This window comes from Pimephales promelas, chromosome 2 (assembly GCF_988280905.1).
Source record: "Pimephales promelas chromosome 2, fPimPro1.hap1.1, whole genome shotgun sequence".
Lineage (NCBI taxonomy): Eukaryota > Metazoa > Chordata > Actinopteri > Cypriniformes > Leuciscidae > Pimephales > Pimephales promelas.
Genome location: NC_142770.1, coordinates 15,486,214 through 15,503,847, shown reverse-complemented (window position 1 = coordinate 15,503,847; position 17,634 = coordinate 15,486,214). Strand labels below are relative to the sequence as shown.

The following is a 17,634-nucleotide window of genomic DNA, read 5'->3' as shown; positions in this document are numbered from 1 at the left end:
TAAAGGAAAAACTTTACGATTAAAGTTGTAATGTTATAATGTTCAGGTTGCACACAGAATGTTGCACACAGAAAATGACTCTCATAAGACCAGATTGATTGATTCAAAGATATTTAGTTTGTTACAAACAATGTGCAATCTGTAAAACAAAAACCTCAAAATTATAGTTGAAATGGTATACTGCTGGACTGTTTTTGACCTTGAGAAAAAGCTTAAAGTATAGACCAACAAAGTTCATGTTTATTAATTTATTTCACGTTGGTAAATTTTTTGGAAGTACACCTGTTTTGACCTGATGTCCATTGGAATGGACAAAAAAAATCACAATCAAAGCAATTATATATATATTTTTTTTCATTTGTTTTAATTTATAGAAGCCTCATGAGCTGGGAAAATGTACTTTTATATTTTTCAGAAACTTGAAACATTTCAGGTCTGAGGGGGTTAAAAATATAATCATATGTATAAACATACAACAAGTACATATAGCCCAAAACAGTATAGTTTGGGATTTTTTATGAGATCCATTGCAAAATACTGTATATGCCTGAAGTTCAGTGTTAAAAACTAGACTGTGAATGCTAAGTAAACCTAAATGTATCAGTTTCTTTTTGGTCCGGACAAAAAAGAACCAAGCCAAACTACAAGTGTGAACATATCCTGTCATATGAAATGATTTGCATTGTCTTCTAAAACTTTAAAAAAGACTTTTAAACATGGGGCTAACAATCACATTTTATTTACAGCTTACTACTGGAGGCTATTTACCAGAGCTGGCAGGGGAAGCACTTAAAGCACTGCAGAATGGCATTGCTTTTAAATATGCCAAGGCCATCCTGGTGTCTGAAGTGTGTCATATCTTCCCATCCGTAGCTGGTGTGTACCCATGGAGTTTAGTTTGTACACTGCTGCTGTGGCTGCTGCTAATCTGAAGGGTAAAACAGTCTAAAAAGCACAGTAGTCAGTTTAAAGTTGTTCTCTTTGGGAACAGAGAAATACATACAGAAATGTACCTTTTAACTTCTTTCTTATTACCATCATGTCCAGTCCAGGCTATTATTACACCACCTCTAACTGAAACCATCAGTGTTGCTCATCTAATGAAAACAGATGTGAAGTGAACTGCTGAAGTTTCACCGAGAATTGCCTTACAGACTTTTGCTGTAATGGGACTGAACACTGGCTTCATTCAAGCTGCTTCTATGGCCAGAGGAAACATCAGTACATTTTTTTCATCTAAAAGTGGAAGTAAAGTTTGACCTTCCGAATGCTAATTTTAAGATACAGGCCTTTCCTATTGTACTTCCGGTGCATGCTGTGACTGCACGGTGCAGAATATTTTGAGTAGTCCCTCACCACTGTCTGTCTCATTTCACCACTGTCTACCTCATAACTCAAGTGGAATTTTGTGCTTCTTGTCTTACACTAGCTTTGAAACTTTGGTAGCAGCCAGAAACATTAAGGAGGTCAATGCAGAGAGAATTACACCCATTGTACCAGAGGTGGTAGTTGTGCAACATTCCCAAGAAAAAACTTACCTCCATGATGTCACCTGGAGATTTGGTATGTTACTGTAAAAAGACATACATGTTAAAAAAGAGAATTCCTAATGATTTGTTGTCTAATGTTTTATTCATCCATACAGACTGTTAAGCCACTTCCCGAGGAACCTGAAATGAGGACTATTGGTCCAGTTCACAGAACTCTTTGTTCTGTTGTACCTCATATTGGAGTCAAAGCATGCATGGAGATTATGTCCTGTAATGCTGACTTCATCAAAAACACTACCCTTTATAACATGATTGGAACGCATGGAGTACATATTACAATAGCTCGAGGCAAGTATCTGAAATTAAACCTATATAAATGACATCTTCAGAATTTGTCCAGAACTGTGTATTTGTTATTGAACATTTTGTTATCTTATCATTTTTAATTGATAGCTGACGTTCCTGCTGTTGAGGGACTAGAGCTAGAGGTCAAACTGGGTCCAAGAGCTGCTAAAAAGCTCCTAAAAGAAATCAACATTGTTGACGCAGAGACTCCCAAGGTTAAGATTCCAGTCCACCTGAAGGGTGGACAGAGGAACAATAATTCCAGGTTCTTCAACCAAAATATATTGTTTTCCCCAAGAAGCACCAGCAGCCACAGCATTAGTTCCAGCAGTTCTGTGTACTTTTCCAACTCTCATCTGTCCAAAGTGAGTTTTTGTTTCATTATCACAAAGGTCATTTCAGAATTTTCTATTTATTATGCCGCCCGCACGCTACACAACTTTTAAAGTCACTAGATTACTGTTCTTTTCATACTACACAACTATCATCTCCGATGTCAGTTCTAGTTAAATCACTTCTCGGAAAACAGGACTTGGTCAGACCCCAGTCAGGTCTAGATATTTAACCTGCTAAACATCTCTCAGGCAACTGCCACCAATCAGGTTTCACTCAAATAGCACAGTGATCGTCACTGTGTTTGTGAAAGAGCCTCGAATTTTGGGCTTTTGATGGTGATCTCCTTCAACTATGGGCTAAAATTGTGTAGCGTGTGGCTGACATTAGGAAATATATAAAAGAAAAACAATAATTTACTGAAGTCAATGTGTAAGTGTTTTACTTTTAAAACTACTTTATTTTTATTCGGGATCACTAGGAACTCCCCAGTGGACAAAGTAGTGAAAGTTTCAATGCCTTTCAAGAGGTGGTATGACATAGATCCTATCAGAATATCTCTGATAAACTATTTTTAATTTTTTTTTTACATCAATTAATTGGTAAATGTATTTACATGGCAGCAGGCTAGATTCATTGGAGACTCAGTTCCTCCAGTGATGGCTATCATTGCACGAGTTGTGAGAGTTGATCGCAAGTTGTTGGGGTACTAGTTTTTTGCTTACCTGGACAGGCCCACCTCAAGAGTGCAGATCATTGTGGTCTCCATTGCAGTGAAGGACAACTGGAAGATGTGTGCAGATGGCATTCTACCGAGCAGGCACAAAGCGGCTGTAAGAAATTTGATGAAATGGGTTTAGGTTTCGGGTTACCCATTTTTGTTATGTCAAGGGAATACAATCTTGCTCCTGGATGGCCAGTGTTGTGTAGAGTTTAGCTTCAACCTGCATAAAAAAACAATTGTGTTTAGTAATACTCTTTAAGTGGGATTGGAGCCAAACTCTACAGGATAGTGGCCAGGACTGGACAATCTATCACTCTCTATCTAGGCAAGGATTGCCTGGGGTGAAGAGTGCCAACAATATGCAATTTCCATTAACGCAGGGATTGGCCAACATGGTTCAAGTCCTATGGCATATCTCAAAGTGAAGTATGAGAAGGTGCCCAGAATTATTATCACCTATGCCAAGAGGTTTGGTTACTCTTCATTTCACAAAGGTTCCACTTAAAAATTGCCAAAAAATAAACACATTTTTTATTTTTATTTTGGTAACACTTTATTTTACGACCCGCAAACAACTGTGTAAGTACACTGAAATTACGGTGTACGTTTCTATAATTATAGTGTACTTCCGTGTATAGGTATAAGGGAACAATATGTTAAGTTTTGGGTAATAAAGGGGTAACAAGCACCACTTTAATTTACAGCCCGCAGGAGTTACACTTACCCAGTAACTATGCAGAACAAGGGTGTATCAAGCACCACTTTAATTTACAGCTCGCAGGAGTTACACTTACCCTGTAACTACACAGAACAAGGGGGTAACAAACGCTGCTTACTATGTAGCAATACAAATCAACACTAGTTGCACTGTAATAATTACAGAGAAAGGTACTGTTATCAAAAAAAAAAAAGTTAATTACACAATATATTTGCCCTGGCATTTAAGTCTCATTGCAATTCAATGGGATAAGGTAAGTACTAATTACAACATGGTAAGGTCTAAATTAAAATCATAGCAAAAACAAATTATTTTGACTTAACATTAAGTAATCTAGTAAGAAAAGCCAATAAATTTAATTTTTATCATGGTATATATATATATATATGTGTGTGTGTGTGTGTGTGTGTTTAATTTTTAACCCACAGATGTCAAAATTACCCTGTAACATTGCATAAGAACATATTTTGCCAGAAATGTGATATGTTTTATAAACAACAGATGTACATTTTTTTTCCTGGAATAGATTAACAGAATAGGTACCTGTTATTTTTAACTAATTAAATAATTTGCTTGTATATCTACTTGTTACCCCTTTATTACCCCAAACTTAACATATTGTTCCCTTACCTACACGGAAGTACCCTACAATTACAGAAACGTACACCGTAATTTCAGTGTACTTACAAAGTTACTTGCAGGTTGTATATGTTTGTTACCCCTTTATTACCCCAAACTTAACATATTGTTCCCTTACCTACACGGAAGTACACTAAAATTACAGAAACGTAAATCGTAATTTCAGTGTACTTACACAGTTGTTTGCGGGTCGTAAAATAAAGTTTTACCTTTATTTTCTATTCAAGTTTGGCTGAATACATTCCTGGTGCAGCTCAAATGACGGGATTGGCCATTAGCTATGAAAAAAACTCAGAGAGACTGATTGAACTGTTCATACTTGTCCCAACTGAAAGGGCCCTGGACATCATTATTAAGACCCCAAAGGTGAGCAACAATCCAAAGATTGGTTTACTATGCCTTTTTTAAAAGCAATTTATGAAATTTATCAATTTGCAGATGACCACGTCGAAGTCAAACTTGGTTCTTCCAATCGCTTTGCCTTTTGAGGCTGTCCAGGCCTATCCAGAAGAAGATGTCATGAACATAAATCAAAACCTTTATACAGAGGCTAGTTCAGGTTAGTAAAGTGTAATAAGTGGCCTTTCGTTTTTTGTAAATTGATTTTTTTTTTTTTTCACAAATTGTTTTTTTTTCTCACTGTTTAGCTAAATGCAGTGTGGTCAGAAAGACCTTGGCTACGTTTAACCGTAGGGTGTACAACTATGAAATTCCCCTGTCCTGCTACCAAGTCTTAGTTCAAGACTGCACTTCAGAACATAAATTCGTAGTTCTAATGAAAAAGAGAATGTCTTTGAGCATGAAGACTTAAACATTAAGGTGTCAGACATGTAAGTCCAGCTTACTGATATTACTAGTTCCATTATACAAATGCAACCTCACTGCAATATTGAATGTTTCCTTCCACAACAGTGATGTTGACATATACCACCAGGAGAGTGCAGTGAAGGTTAAAGTGAATGGAATTGATGTGCCAACCAAGAATATTTCATACCAGCACCCAACAGGTTGAAGTTTCCTCCACATTAAGTTTGTTGCTTGCATTGGCAATTACATTTTTAGACTTGACATGCATTTAGAAAAAAAAAAGGATTTCAAATGCATTTTATGCAATTAAATATAACGTTTAATGGGATGCTGGTTAATGCCTTGGGAAGGAAGTCTTGGTGTGTTCTACTGTACATTTATTAGGCTTTTTTATGTTTATGTAGGAACCATACGAATTGAACAGAAAGGTCAAGGTGTTGCTCTCTATGCACCAGGCCATGGTCTTCAAGAGGTCTATTATTCCTCTGACCAGTGGAAGGTAAGACATAACTTGACAGACCAGAAAATGGGGTCATTTTATGAAACTGTTGATTTTTTTTCAATCTGACATTTAAGATGTTGTCTTGTGTTCCCCTGTGTTGTGTTTTTTTTTCTGTTGCTATTGTTTCTGTGTTCACTGCCTATATTCAGTTCCAGTGTTAGGTTTTGTCGACTTTTATAGTCCTTTTGTTGATTGGTTCACCTGTTCATTAGTCTTGATTGTTCCGAGGTGAGTCTTGTTATTTTGTTAAACCATATGTATTTATACCTATATATACCTGTGTTTTTCATAACTTCAATCAGCTGTTTCTCTGTAGCAATGGAGTTCACTTGTCAAAAACAATTAGTATCTTTAAGGAAGAAATTGGCTGCATTTATGTTACGATAAGCGCAAAACCACATCTACCAGATTACAGTGTTTGTTAGAATATTAGTGCCTCACAGAACCTGTACAGTATGTGTCAAATATAAAATTAAATTACTTGTATCATTTGTGAAAAACATGTTAACTCCTCAATAACTACTTAAGCGTTACCTTGTCATCCCGCAGGAACTACTAGTGATGTGGCCCATTATTTTAAAGTGAAAAACATGTTAACTCCTAACTAACTACAAGCGTTGGTAACGCTTGTAGTTAGTTAGGAGTTAACATGTTTTGCGCATGTTAACTCCTAACTAACTACAAGCGTTACCTTAAGTTAAAATTAAGCGCTGACATTATAATATTATCATGAACTAACATGATACAAGGTAAATGGACTGCATTTACATAGCGCTTTCATAGACCTAATGGTCACCAAAGCGCTGTACATTATTGCCTCACATTCACCCATTCATACACTCATTCATACACTAATGGCGGTGTCAGCCCATATGAATGGGAAAATATAACATTTTGGTTTCTAAATGTCACTTCCATTTTTATATCCTGTGTTACAGACTCCAACCTCAACATGTTTGATGGAATCTATGAGAAGAGTGTGGACTTGAGAGAGACTACAGATGCTCATGTGGCCTGTCGCTGCTCTGAGCAGTGTGCTTAAACCCAATTCTTGGCTCAGCAGAACTTAATGGAACATTTTTGAAGCTACTGTAAAATAATGCCTTAATTTCAATAAATCTGAATGAGCATTCTCAAAATTTGTCTCCTGTCAACTGCTTTTTTCTTTATTTAACAACTGGAGCTCTACCTCGAATTGTTGCCTATACTTCTGCTGTAGCAACGATAGATACTGGGTGGGAGGTTAGATACAATGGGGTTTTCAATGACAGATAGTTATGATATTTTAAGATGAATTAAAATAAAACATTAGGGGCTTACACTATCAGATACCGAATATTAAGACATCCACTTGCACAGGATATAAATGTCTGAATAATTTGTAGAATTGTGGAAAATCCTTGGATACGGTATCATCTAAATGAGCAGGTTCTCCTAATTACTGACCATTCCCTAGTTGCACGTGGCTGCCATTTTGGATTTCTGATCTGCGAGTGTGCGACTGGACACTTCCGGTTTCGCTTTACACCGGTATAGAGCCGCAGAAAGACGAAAATTATCTCTTATAGTTGTTTATAGAATTAACTATATCATTTAAAATACTACTGAGATATATATTACTATCACACGAGCAAATGGCAATTAAATGCATGGATGCAAAGTCAGATTAATGAATGAAATACAACTGTTCACGAACAGAAGATTGTCTTGGTCTCATGCTGCATGTACACAATGAGAATTATGCCTTCTGTAAATATAGAGTTACAACTACGATTTTATTTGATTATATCAGCAGACCTGATTTTGCGGGACACGAGAGAGAGAGATTGCTATTATTACTAGGTAAATATTGATTTTATTTAATTTTACATCAATTTAGTTTACAACGCCTTTAAATGCCAATCCCAATGCATCTTTTTCATTATCTATTCGTATATTAAAATAACCAACTATTGGTACTTTTTCTACAGCCAATACCATTTCTGATAAAATCTTTATGGTGCCCTGGTGGCCAGCAGAATTCTCAAATGTGATTTATTGTTTACACTATATAATTTTACATTAAGCACCAACACTTCAAAAGAAGTATATATAAAACTAGATGTATCTTTTGAAAATATTACTATAAATTAACGATACTACACCTCCCCCATTTGCCTTACGGACGAGGCTCATGTTTATGACTGTAATCTTGTGGGGTTGACTCATTTAAAGGAATGTAACCAATTGGTTTTAACCATGTTTTTGCCAAACACAGCACATTTAGGTTATAATCTGAAATCATATCATTAACTATGAGCGCTTTTGAATTAAGGGACTGAATATTCAGCAACCCTAGGTTCGTCGTTTGCTCATCTTTATTAGATCTGTTTTTATTTGTTGAACATCAATTACATTTTTAACCTTTGATGGGTTTGGTTGTTGATGAGGGAGAAGGTTGTTGATTGTGGCCTATGAAATGTTGGTGCACTCCTCTTCAATGGCTGAGCGAATTAGCTGGATATTTGCCCACTTGCCGTTGGTTACGACGACGAACTGCAGTCAGGTCAAAACCCAGATGAGGATGACGAGCATGCAGATGCTTGACGAACATACTTCTCTGAGATGGTTTCTGACAGGTTACGCAGAAATTCTTTGGTTATGCAAACTGATTGTTGCAGCAGCTGGTGGCTGGTCTCGGTCTTGGAGGTTAAGAAGCTAGATGTAGAGGCTGGTGTAGTTACACGGGGTCAGTGGTCGCGAGGCCGGTTGGATGTACTGCCAAATTCTCTGAAACGCCTTTGGCGATGACTTATGGTAGAGAAATGAACATTCAATTAATGGGCAACAGCTATGGTGGACATTCCTGCAGTCAGCATAAATGAATAGGTTTGGGATGCTCTGGATAAGTGTATACGACAGCGTATTCCAGGTCCTGCCAATGCCCAGCAACTTCATACAGCCATTGAAAAGGAATGGGCCAACATTCCATTGGCCACAATCAAGAACATTTTTTCTTTTTCTTTTTTTCGGAAACAATGTTTTAATCCACACAGCTTTAAATATTTCATCAGGAGTGGAATAAAGTCAACCAAAAGCAATGTGACTGACTGATAGGACGCATGAAAGCTTTGAAAGCGAGATTGAAAATCAGGCTTATTCCAGTAAATGTTGATTTCTTAACTAAACTTGATTTCTTCCTAAGTTTAAATGGATTTGTGTTTAAAAACTAATATAAACTTGTTTTCTCTGCATTATTTCGTTATTTTCAGCAAATAAATGCTCTAAGTTAATATATTTATATTTGATCTTTGCAAGAAATGTTGTCCGTAGTTTGTAGAATAAATCAAAAATATAAATTTTACTCAAACAGATACATTTACTCTAGATATAGATAACTTTTCCTGATCAACTTTATAATGGAGACAAATACAAAATTGACATTGGTCATTGCTCTTGAGGGTGACATAACAGGCCAGGGTAACCTAACCTCTAACAGATATTGATGTTCAGATAGGTTGACCAAACAGGCGTGTTGTGCTTAAAGATATCTGTTAATAATTCATTTAAAAAATAATACTTGGTCAGCAATAAACTAATATAAAAGATCTGATTTTCTGAGTCACTCTTCACAAACCATCAGCCATGAGAGCTGTTGTGCTTGCCCTGACTGTAGCCCTTGTGGGTAAGTTTATGTTTTGTTTACTGTATTTCTTTTCTTAAAAGATTTATCTTTAAGAAAGTAAGTTAGAACGTCTTAAAAATAAAATTTGTTAAATTAAGTAATTTTCAATGCATGTTTTCTCATTTGTTTCCTTTAGCATGTCAACAGATCAACCTTGGTAAGTAACAAAATTGTAATTTAGTAATTTGTAAATAGGTATGCATAATTGCTTAAACTCAACCAACAAGATACTCTACCATTTTCAGTTCCTGAGTTTGCCCCTGATAAGACCTATGTGTACAAGTATGAGGCTCTGCTCTTGGGTGGTCTTCCCCAAGAAGGTCTGGCCAGAGCAGGAATAAAAGTCAGCAGCAAGGTTCACCTCAGTGCCGTGACAGAGAACACCTTCCTGATGAAGGTGATGACCATTACCAACAGTAAAGAAAAACTAAAACTGCGTTAGCAAGCATTGACTGTTAAAAGCAACAATTCCCTTGTTTAAGTGAAAATGTTCCTTTACAGCTCATGGATCCTCTACTCCACGAGTATGCTGGCATTTGGCCCAAGGATCCATTTGTTCCTGCCACTAAGCTTACCTCAGCTCTGGCTGCTCAGCTTCAGATTCCCATCAAGTTTGAGTATGCTAATGGTGTGGTTGGAAAGGTATTCGCCCCTGCAGGAGTCTCCCCTACAGTACTGAATCTGCACAGAGGAATCCTCAACATCCTTCAGCTCAACCTCAAGAAGACCCAGAACATCTATGAGCTGCAAGAGGTAAGAAAGTGATCCTAGTACGTTTTTGATCAATTTTGAGTTCTGCAATCTAATTTTTTTACTTGTCCTTCAAGGCTGGAGTTCAGGGTGTGTGCAGGACCCACTACGCCATCAATGAGGATACAAAGGCCAACCACATTATTGTCACCAAGTCTAAGGATCTAAACCAGTGTCAGGAGAGAATCATGAAGGACGTTGGTTTGGCGTACACTGAGAGGTGTGCCGAATGCACAGAGGTAATGAAAAAAAAAAACACCAAGGACTTGAAATAATTACTCAATATAATGAAAATGCTAAGAGTAAAGTGATCACATACCTTTCTCCCAACAGAGGGTCAAGAGTCTGATTGAAACTGCATCTTACAACTACATCATGAAACCATCTGCCGCCGGTGTACTGATCGCTGAAGCCACAGTTGAGGAAGTGCATCAGTTTTCACCCTTCAATGAGATCCATGGTGCTGCCCAGATGGAAGCAAAGTAAGATGGATCCTCTGTGAGATTTCCCTTTAAAATTGAAGTTGTAAAATGAATGACTAATAATTAAATAAAATATAAAAAATCCAGACAAACCTTGGCTTTTGTTGAGATGGAGAAGACGCCTGTTGTTCCAATCAAAGCTGATTACTTGGCCCGTGGATCCTTGCAGTACGAGTTTTCAACAGAAATTCTTCAGACCCCCATTCAACTCATGAAGATCAGTGATGCACGCGCTCAGGTAGAATTCATTACTTAACATCTTGAAAAGTCTCCAAGTCAAATCCTTTGATCCATGATCAAGTGAGTGTTGCCCTTACTCTCTCTAGATTATCGAGGTCTTAAAGCACATTGTTGAAAACAATGTGGCCATGGTCCATGATGATGCACCACAGAAGTTTGTTGAACTCATCCAGCTCCTGCGTGCTGCCACCTTGGAGAATATTGAGGCTATCTGGGCTCAGTTCAAAGACAAACCAGTTTACAGGTACAATGTGTGAGCAATAAGTTCATAGCAATGTAGTTCAAGAACAAATTTTTGGTATGAATATATTTTGAAAACAATTAATTTGTTGTTTAGGCGCTGGCTTCTGGATGCTCTTCCTGCTGTTGGCACACCAGTCATTGTAAAATTCATCAAGGAGAAGTTCCTGGCTGGTGATCTTACCATTCCTGAGTTCATTCAGGCTCTTGTGGTTGCTCTGCAAATGGTCACTGCTGATTTGGAGACCATCCAGTTGACAGCTGTGAGTACATCTTATTATCCTCAAAGTGCTGTTCTTCAAATCTTACCAGAATGAAATTAATCATTTCTGTATGTTGCTGAACAGAGTTTGGCTATGCATGAGAAAATCGCCACAATCCCAGCTCTGCGTGAAGTCGTCATGCTTGGATATGGCTCCATGATTGCCAAACACTGCGTTGCAGTTCCCACTTGCCCCGCCGAGCTCCTCAGGGTAAACACCTCAAGACATCCATACATTTCTGTCATGGACCTACTATAATATTTTACATTTGTCTAACTGTATGTGCCTCAAACTCCTCAGCCCATCCATGATATTGCTGCAGATGCCATTTCTAAGAATGACATTCCTGAAATCACTTTGGCTCTGAAAGTTTTGGGCAATGCTGGTCACCCTGCTAGTCTTAAAACCATCATGAAGCTCCTACCTGGACTGAGAACTGCAGCTACTTCTCTGCCTCTTAAAGTCCAGGTTGATGCCATCTTGGCTCTGAGGAACATTGCCAAGAAAGAGCACAAACTGGTCAGTGTCAGACATTGTAGGAATCAGTTATTTTAAAGATTACAATTCAATAGTTCATTCAATAATATACTAACCTTGTTTTCTGCCTCAGGTTCAGCCAGTGGCCCTGCAACTTGTATTGGACAGGGCTCTCCATCCTGAAGTGCGTATGGTTGCTTATATTGTGTTGTTTGAGGCCAAGCCCTCAGTGGCTCTCGTCTCCAATCTTGCTGGTGCTTTGAAGACTGAGACGAACATGCATGTTGCGAGCTTTGCCTATTCCCACATCAAGTCCTTGACCAGAAACACTGCACCTGATATGGCATCTGTGTAAGAACAACATTTCTCACGTATTTTACTTCATCACACGAGCACAAGTCAGAGGTAATTGAGGTTGTCTATTTCAGTGCGGGTGCAGCTAATGTTGCCATCAAGCTCATGAGTCGTAAACTGGACAGGCTTAGCTTCCGTTTCAGCAGAGCCATTCAGCTGGACTTCTATCACAGTGAGTCTTGCCATTTTTATAAGAAAGCTAAAAAACAAACAGTGTCTTGGGTTTTTCTTAAAATGTGTTAAATTCTTCTGACACATTCAATGTATTCTTACCTCTGTTCCTGTGCAGCTCCTCTTATGATTGGAGCTGCTGGTAGTGCCTACATGATCAATGATGCCGCCACCATCCTGCCCAGAGCTGTTGTAGCTAAAGCACGTGCTTACCTGGCTGGAGCTGCTGCTGATGTTCTTGAGGTTTGACAACCAATACTTGTCAATACCAATACCAAAAAAAAAAAAAAAAAGATTCATGCTCCTAAAATATTTCCAGTCTTCAATCAATTGATCCTTTCAAACAGATCGGTGTGAGAACTGAAGGAATCCAGGAGGCTCTTCTGAAATCTCCTGCTGCAGATGAAAGTGTTGACCGTATCACAAAGATCAAGCGCACCCTGAGAGCTGTAAGTTTTCATGTCCAGTGTACAGTATAATTGTGTACTTTTAAGTAATTTTATAAGCATGACATAGGCATTTGTAAATGAGTTCTCTGTTTTCACTCCTCAAGCTCACAAACTGGAAGGACTTTCCAACCAATCAGCCATTGGCTTCAGCCTATATCAAATTATTTGGACAAGAAGCGGCTTATATCAACATTGACAAGACCATCATTGAAGAAGCAATACCGGTACTGTGCTGTACTTTTTATCTTCTCTCTCATGAATATATATTTTTTGTGATCTGTATCAAAAAAAATTCTCTCGATTAGAATAAAGTTTCTCATAAACACTATCCCCAGATGGCCACTGGACCCAAACCACGTGAACTGTTGAAGCGTGCCCTTAAAGCTTTGCAGGAAGGAGTTGCCTTCCAGTATGCCAAACCCCTGCTTGCATCTGAAGTGCGTCGTATCTTGCCAACAGCAGTTGGTTTGCCCATGGAGCTCAGTTTGTACACTGCTGCTGTTGCTGCTGCAAGTGTCAATGGTGTGTTTTTTTTTTCTTAGAATGTTTTATCCTTTCCTTGGATATGAGGGAGTAATTTCAAAGTTTGATGTTGCTCTGTTCATCCTTCTAGTTAAGGCCACCATTACACCTCCTCTCCCCGAGGAGATTGAGACTATGACTCTTGAACAGCTCAAGAAGACTGATGTTCAACTCCAGGCTGAAGCTAGACCAAGGTAGACTTTTGAAGCTGCATTCATGAAGATGAGATATAATATACTCGACAACAGTTTTACTAACAATCTCCCTTATTGTTATTTCAGTGTTGCTCTCCAGACCTTTGCTGTGATGGGAGTGAACACTGCCTTGATCCAAGCTGCTGTTATGGCAAGAGGAAAGATCCGTACTATTGCCCCAGGAAAAGTGTTTGCAAGAGCAGACATTCTCAAGGGCAACTACAAGGTGGAGGCTCTGCCTGTTGATCTTCCTGAACACATTGCTGATGTCAGGTGATGAAATATTAGTCAGAGCAGTGTAGCAAACATTCTGAATCAATGCTTAAACAATTCAAAAGATTTCTGAAAGTGAGATTCACCTTTTCTTTTCTTTTCTTTTTTGTTCCAACAGCTTTGAGACTCTTGCTGTGGTCAGAAACATTGCAGAGCCCAGCGCTGAGAGGATTGTTCCCTTAGTACCCGAGACTCCTGCTGATTATTTGGTAAATTTTAAACACACACATGATGGATGTGTTAGTATTATGAACATTCATTTGCTTTAAGTTTTAAAACAGCAAGGCATAACATATTAAATTATTCTTTTCAGTCCTCTGAAACACAAGATGAGAATTCTGTGAGAGCTGCTGCTCCATTTCAAAAGACTCTCTGTCTTGCTGTCCCATACATTGAAATCAAGGGGTGCGTTGAGGTGCACTCTCAAAACGCTGCTTTTATCAGAAATTCTCCTCTCTTCTACATAATTGGACAGCACTCAGCTCGTGCTGCACTGTCAAGAGGTATTCATTCAGGAAAGATTACATTGATTAAAACCAAATGTTTTCAGCCAAAATTATAATTATCATCCTGGCTTTAGCTGAAGGTCCTGCAGTTGAAAGACTGGAGCTTGAAGTCCAAGTTGGTCCTAGAGCTGCTGAGAGACTCCTTAAGCAAATCAGCCTCATTGATGAGGAGACTCCAGAAGGAAAGGCCTTCCTGTTGAAACTGAGGGAAATCCTGGAGACTGAAGACAAAAATGCGCCTGTCTCTTCTGAAAGCAGCAGTAGCAGCCGCAGGAGCCGCAGCAGTAGCAGCAGCAGCAGCAGTTCAAGCTCCTCCATGTCCAGCTCTCGTATGAGTAAGGTGAGGACGAAATGTAGCGTGTTGGTTAGGTAGCCAATATCTGTGTTATAAATATATTTTTTCACTGAATCATTTTATGTGGATTTTCAGACTGCCATGGTCATGGTGCCCTTCAGGAAATTCCATAAAGATCGGGTAACTACTAGTAATACTATTTTTAATTTATTACTTTAGATTTTATTGATTACTTATAACAAAACTTATTTCTGCTTGCAGTTCATGGCACCCCATGGTGCTTCAAAGGCAGTAAGCAGTGGAAGCACTGCAGCTAGCTTTGAGGCTCTCCAGAAACAGGTGAATCAATTAGTGTCATTAATTGCATATAATCCAAAGGTGACATTTTGTAAATTCCACTTAAATTGATTATTGTTTATGCTTTCAGGCTAAGTTCCTCGGAGATGCTCTTCCACCTGTTTTTGCTGTCATTGCCCGTGCTGTGAGAGTTGACCACAAGCTGCTGGGTTACCAACTTGCTGCATACTTTGACAAGCCAACAGCAAGAGTGCAGCTCATTGTTTCCTCTATCGCTGAAAATGACAATCTGAAGATCTGTGCTGATGGTGCCCTGCTGAGCAAGCACAAAGTCACTGTAAGAGTAGAACTATTATCAGAAATTAATTTCTCAAGTGAAATAATTTACATCAATACCATCCTTTGAACACAAATGTCCTTCAGGCCAAGGTTGCTTGGGGTCAAGAATGCCAACAGTATGCAGTCACTGCTAAAGCTGAAGCCGGTGTCCTGGGCGAATTCCCTGCTGCACGTCTAGAGCTGGAATGGGAGAGGCTGCCAATAATGGTCACCACATACGCCAAAAAGTAATGTTTAGTAACCCTAAATGACAAATGTATTGTAGAGTTTAGAAAATGGCCCTGGTTTAATCTACTCTTCTTTGTTCATCCCTTCCCAATTAGGCTGTCTAAGCACATTCCTATGGCGGCTAACCAGATGGGCTTTAGACTTGAAAGAGCGACGAACAGTGAGAAAGAGATTGAACTGACTGCAGCCTTGCCAACTCAGAGATCCTTGAATGTCATTGCTAGGATTCCACAGGTGAAATAGTTTTCTGTTAAATTATGACTCTCACAGAGATATAAGAAAATACAACTAATCATTTTTCTTCCTCCTGCTCTAGATGACACTGTCAAGGATGGATATTCGCCTCCCTGTCGCTGTTCCCATTAATGCAGACGGAACTTGTTCCATTCATATCGATGAGGACATTCTCTCCTGGATCCAGAAACATATCAAGGAAGAATAAGACTTCCCGTTTTAAATTTTCACATTCAGTTTAATTGAACTTAATCTTGTACATGCAATGTAATGCAATCTAATGCTAATAAATACCCTGCAAGTGTCAGAATTGTGTGAACTGTTTTTATTTTACAATCGTACTTACAAAAGTATATATTTTTTACACTGACCGAGAGGGGACATGTTCGCTTTGCATATTTTGTCGTGTTCATGACATATTAATTTGTGGAAATGTGATGTCGTGACCAAAAGATAATTGTGTCGAGTAACAACAACATTTGTATGTTCTGGCCACATGATGCGAAGTCGTGGTTTTAAGATCCTATGTCGAGGGAATAACGTATCTTTCTTGTGGCCATGAATTCTTATGTTGAGGGGGTGGATTTTGGAATCCACTGCTGTTTATATATATTCTTTTTTTAAAAGTCTTATTTTTCATAAATTTCCCTTTAATTGTATGCCGCTTTCTCCTCTGTCATTTGAACGACCGGTTGACTTCCTGAGTCTATGAAACCACTCCATCAGAAACAGGCAGTGGGCTCAGATTGGTTAGTTTGGGCCGGTGTGTTGTGATTGGCTAAGGGAGGGTTAATGTATGGGTTAGTTACATATAAAACCCGTTGTAGCCCCATTTGAGACGTTTTTGTAGGCATTAAACTTCCTGATTTTAAAAAGACGATATCTCTGCTTACATTGAACTTTCAGTGCTGTAACTTTGCAGATACTGTTCATGCACCAACAGCAACATTACACACTATTTAAAATGAAAAAAGTGAAATTCCAATCAACTCCCACTTTAATCAATATTTTTCCTTCTAAACATCACATGAGTTGGATGACTTCTATAGGCTTATTAGATTTGACCAAATCCAACCTGGGAAAAGCTGTGTGTCGGTGTTTGTGTTAGACCTTTTGCTTACAGGTTAAAGGGTTAGTTCACCCAAAAATGAAAATTAAGTCATTAATTACTCACCCCCATGCTGTACCAACCCCGTAAGACCTTCGTTCGTCTTCGGAACAGAAATGAAGATATTTTTGATTAAATTTGAGAGCTGTATAACTACCACATTGGCTGCCTAAGGGACTGCCTCTTGACGGCCCAGAAAGTCAATGAAGAAAATGTTTAAATATCCCAAGTGACTACCGTGGCTCAACTATATGTTTATCAAGCGACGCGAATACTTTTTGTGCGAAAAAACAAACAAACATTTTCTTCATTGACTTTCTGGGCCGTCAAGAGGCAGTCCCTTAGGAGCCAATGTGGTAGTTATACAGCTCTCAAATTTAATCAAAAATATCTTCATTTGTGTTCCGAAGATGAACGAAGGTCTTACGGGGTTGGTACAGCATGGGGGTGAGTAATTAATGACTTAATTTTCATTTTTGGGTGAACTAACCCTTTAAGGTACCACTGGCATTATTGGAGATTGACTGAGTTTTTGTTCTGGGCATGTCGGCACCTAGCAACCCAAACCTTCGACCTGGAAGGTCACGACATGCCTAAATTCAGGGTCCGAGTGTCAGCTACATAATCGATGGAGATAGGCCTCAGTCTATCTGTATATGTGTGGATAATTACAATGTTTATCTATTTCTTACCTTTGACCTGAAGCAAGGACATAGCTTAGACCTTGGTGTAGGGTATAATTGCTGTGATCTTTGTAATTGTAAGTGGGGCAACCTACAATCTCCTGTGTGAGTCTTGAAGCACGCTTCTGTTGATGAAACTGCAAACTATCTTCAGTAAAACTTTTCTTAAATTTATTATAATTCTGACTCTGGGTCTTCATTCATCATATATCTGGTTCTGGGTCCTTGCATCAACTCTATTACTTGTGGCCATATAACAAACCTGCGTGACCATAGCACCATGGGTATGTCAGAAATTGATATTGTT

At 38.6% G+C, this 17,634-nt stretch overlaps 1 protein-coding gene and 1 pseudogene across 1 annotated transcript; both read left to right on the top strand.

Moving 5' to 3' along the window:
- Positions 1 to 1,545: 1,545 nt before the first annotated feature.
- On the top strand, positions 1,546 to 6,600 carry LOC120477199 (vitellogenin-like; annotated as a pseudogene).
- Positions 6,601 to 9,105: 2,505 nt separating this feature from the next.
- LOC120477202 (vitellogenin) lies at positions 9,106 to 15,843 on the top strand. Its single transcript, XM_039668678.2, has 28 exons — positions 9,106 to 9,222; positions 9,359 to 9,379; positions 9,468 to 9,619; positions 9,724 to 9,975; positions 10,050 to 10,211; positions 10,306 to 10,454; positions 10,542 to 10,692; positions 10,781 to 10,938; positions 11,032 to 11,197; positions 11,282 to 11,407; positions 11,498 to 11,716; positions 11,808 to 12,025; positions 12,103 to 12,200; positions 12,318 to 12,442; positions 12,547 to 12,648; positions 12,753 to 12,872; positions 12,984 to 13,170; positions 13,262 to 13,364; positions 13,452 to 13,637; positions 13,756 to 13,846; positions 13,951 to 14,140; positions 14,218 to 14,483; positions 14,574 to 14,618; positions 14,700 to 14,777; positions 14,866 to 15,072; positions 15,159 to 15,301; positions 15,398 to 15,536; positions 15,619 to 15,843. Exons 1-28 carry the CDS (start codon positions 9,183 to 9,185, stop codon positions 15,742 to 15,744), a joined length of 4,020 nt encoding a protein of 1,339 aa, XP_039524612.2. The 5' UTR covers positions 9,106 to 9,182; the 3' UTR covers positions 15,745 to 15,843.
- Positions 15,844 to 17,634: the final 1,791 nt, after the last annotated feature.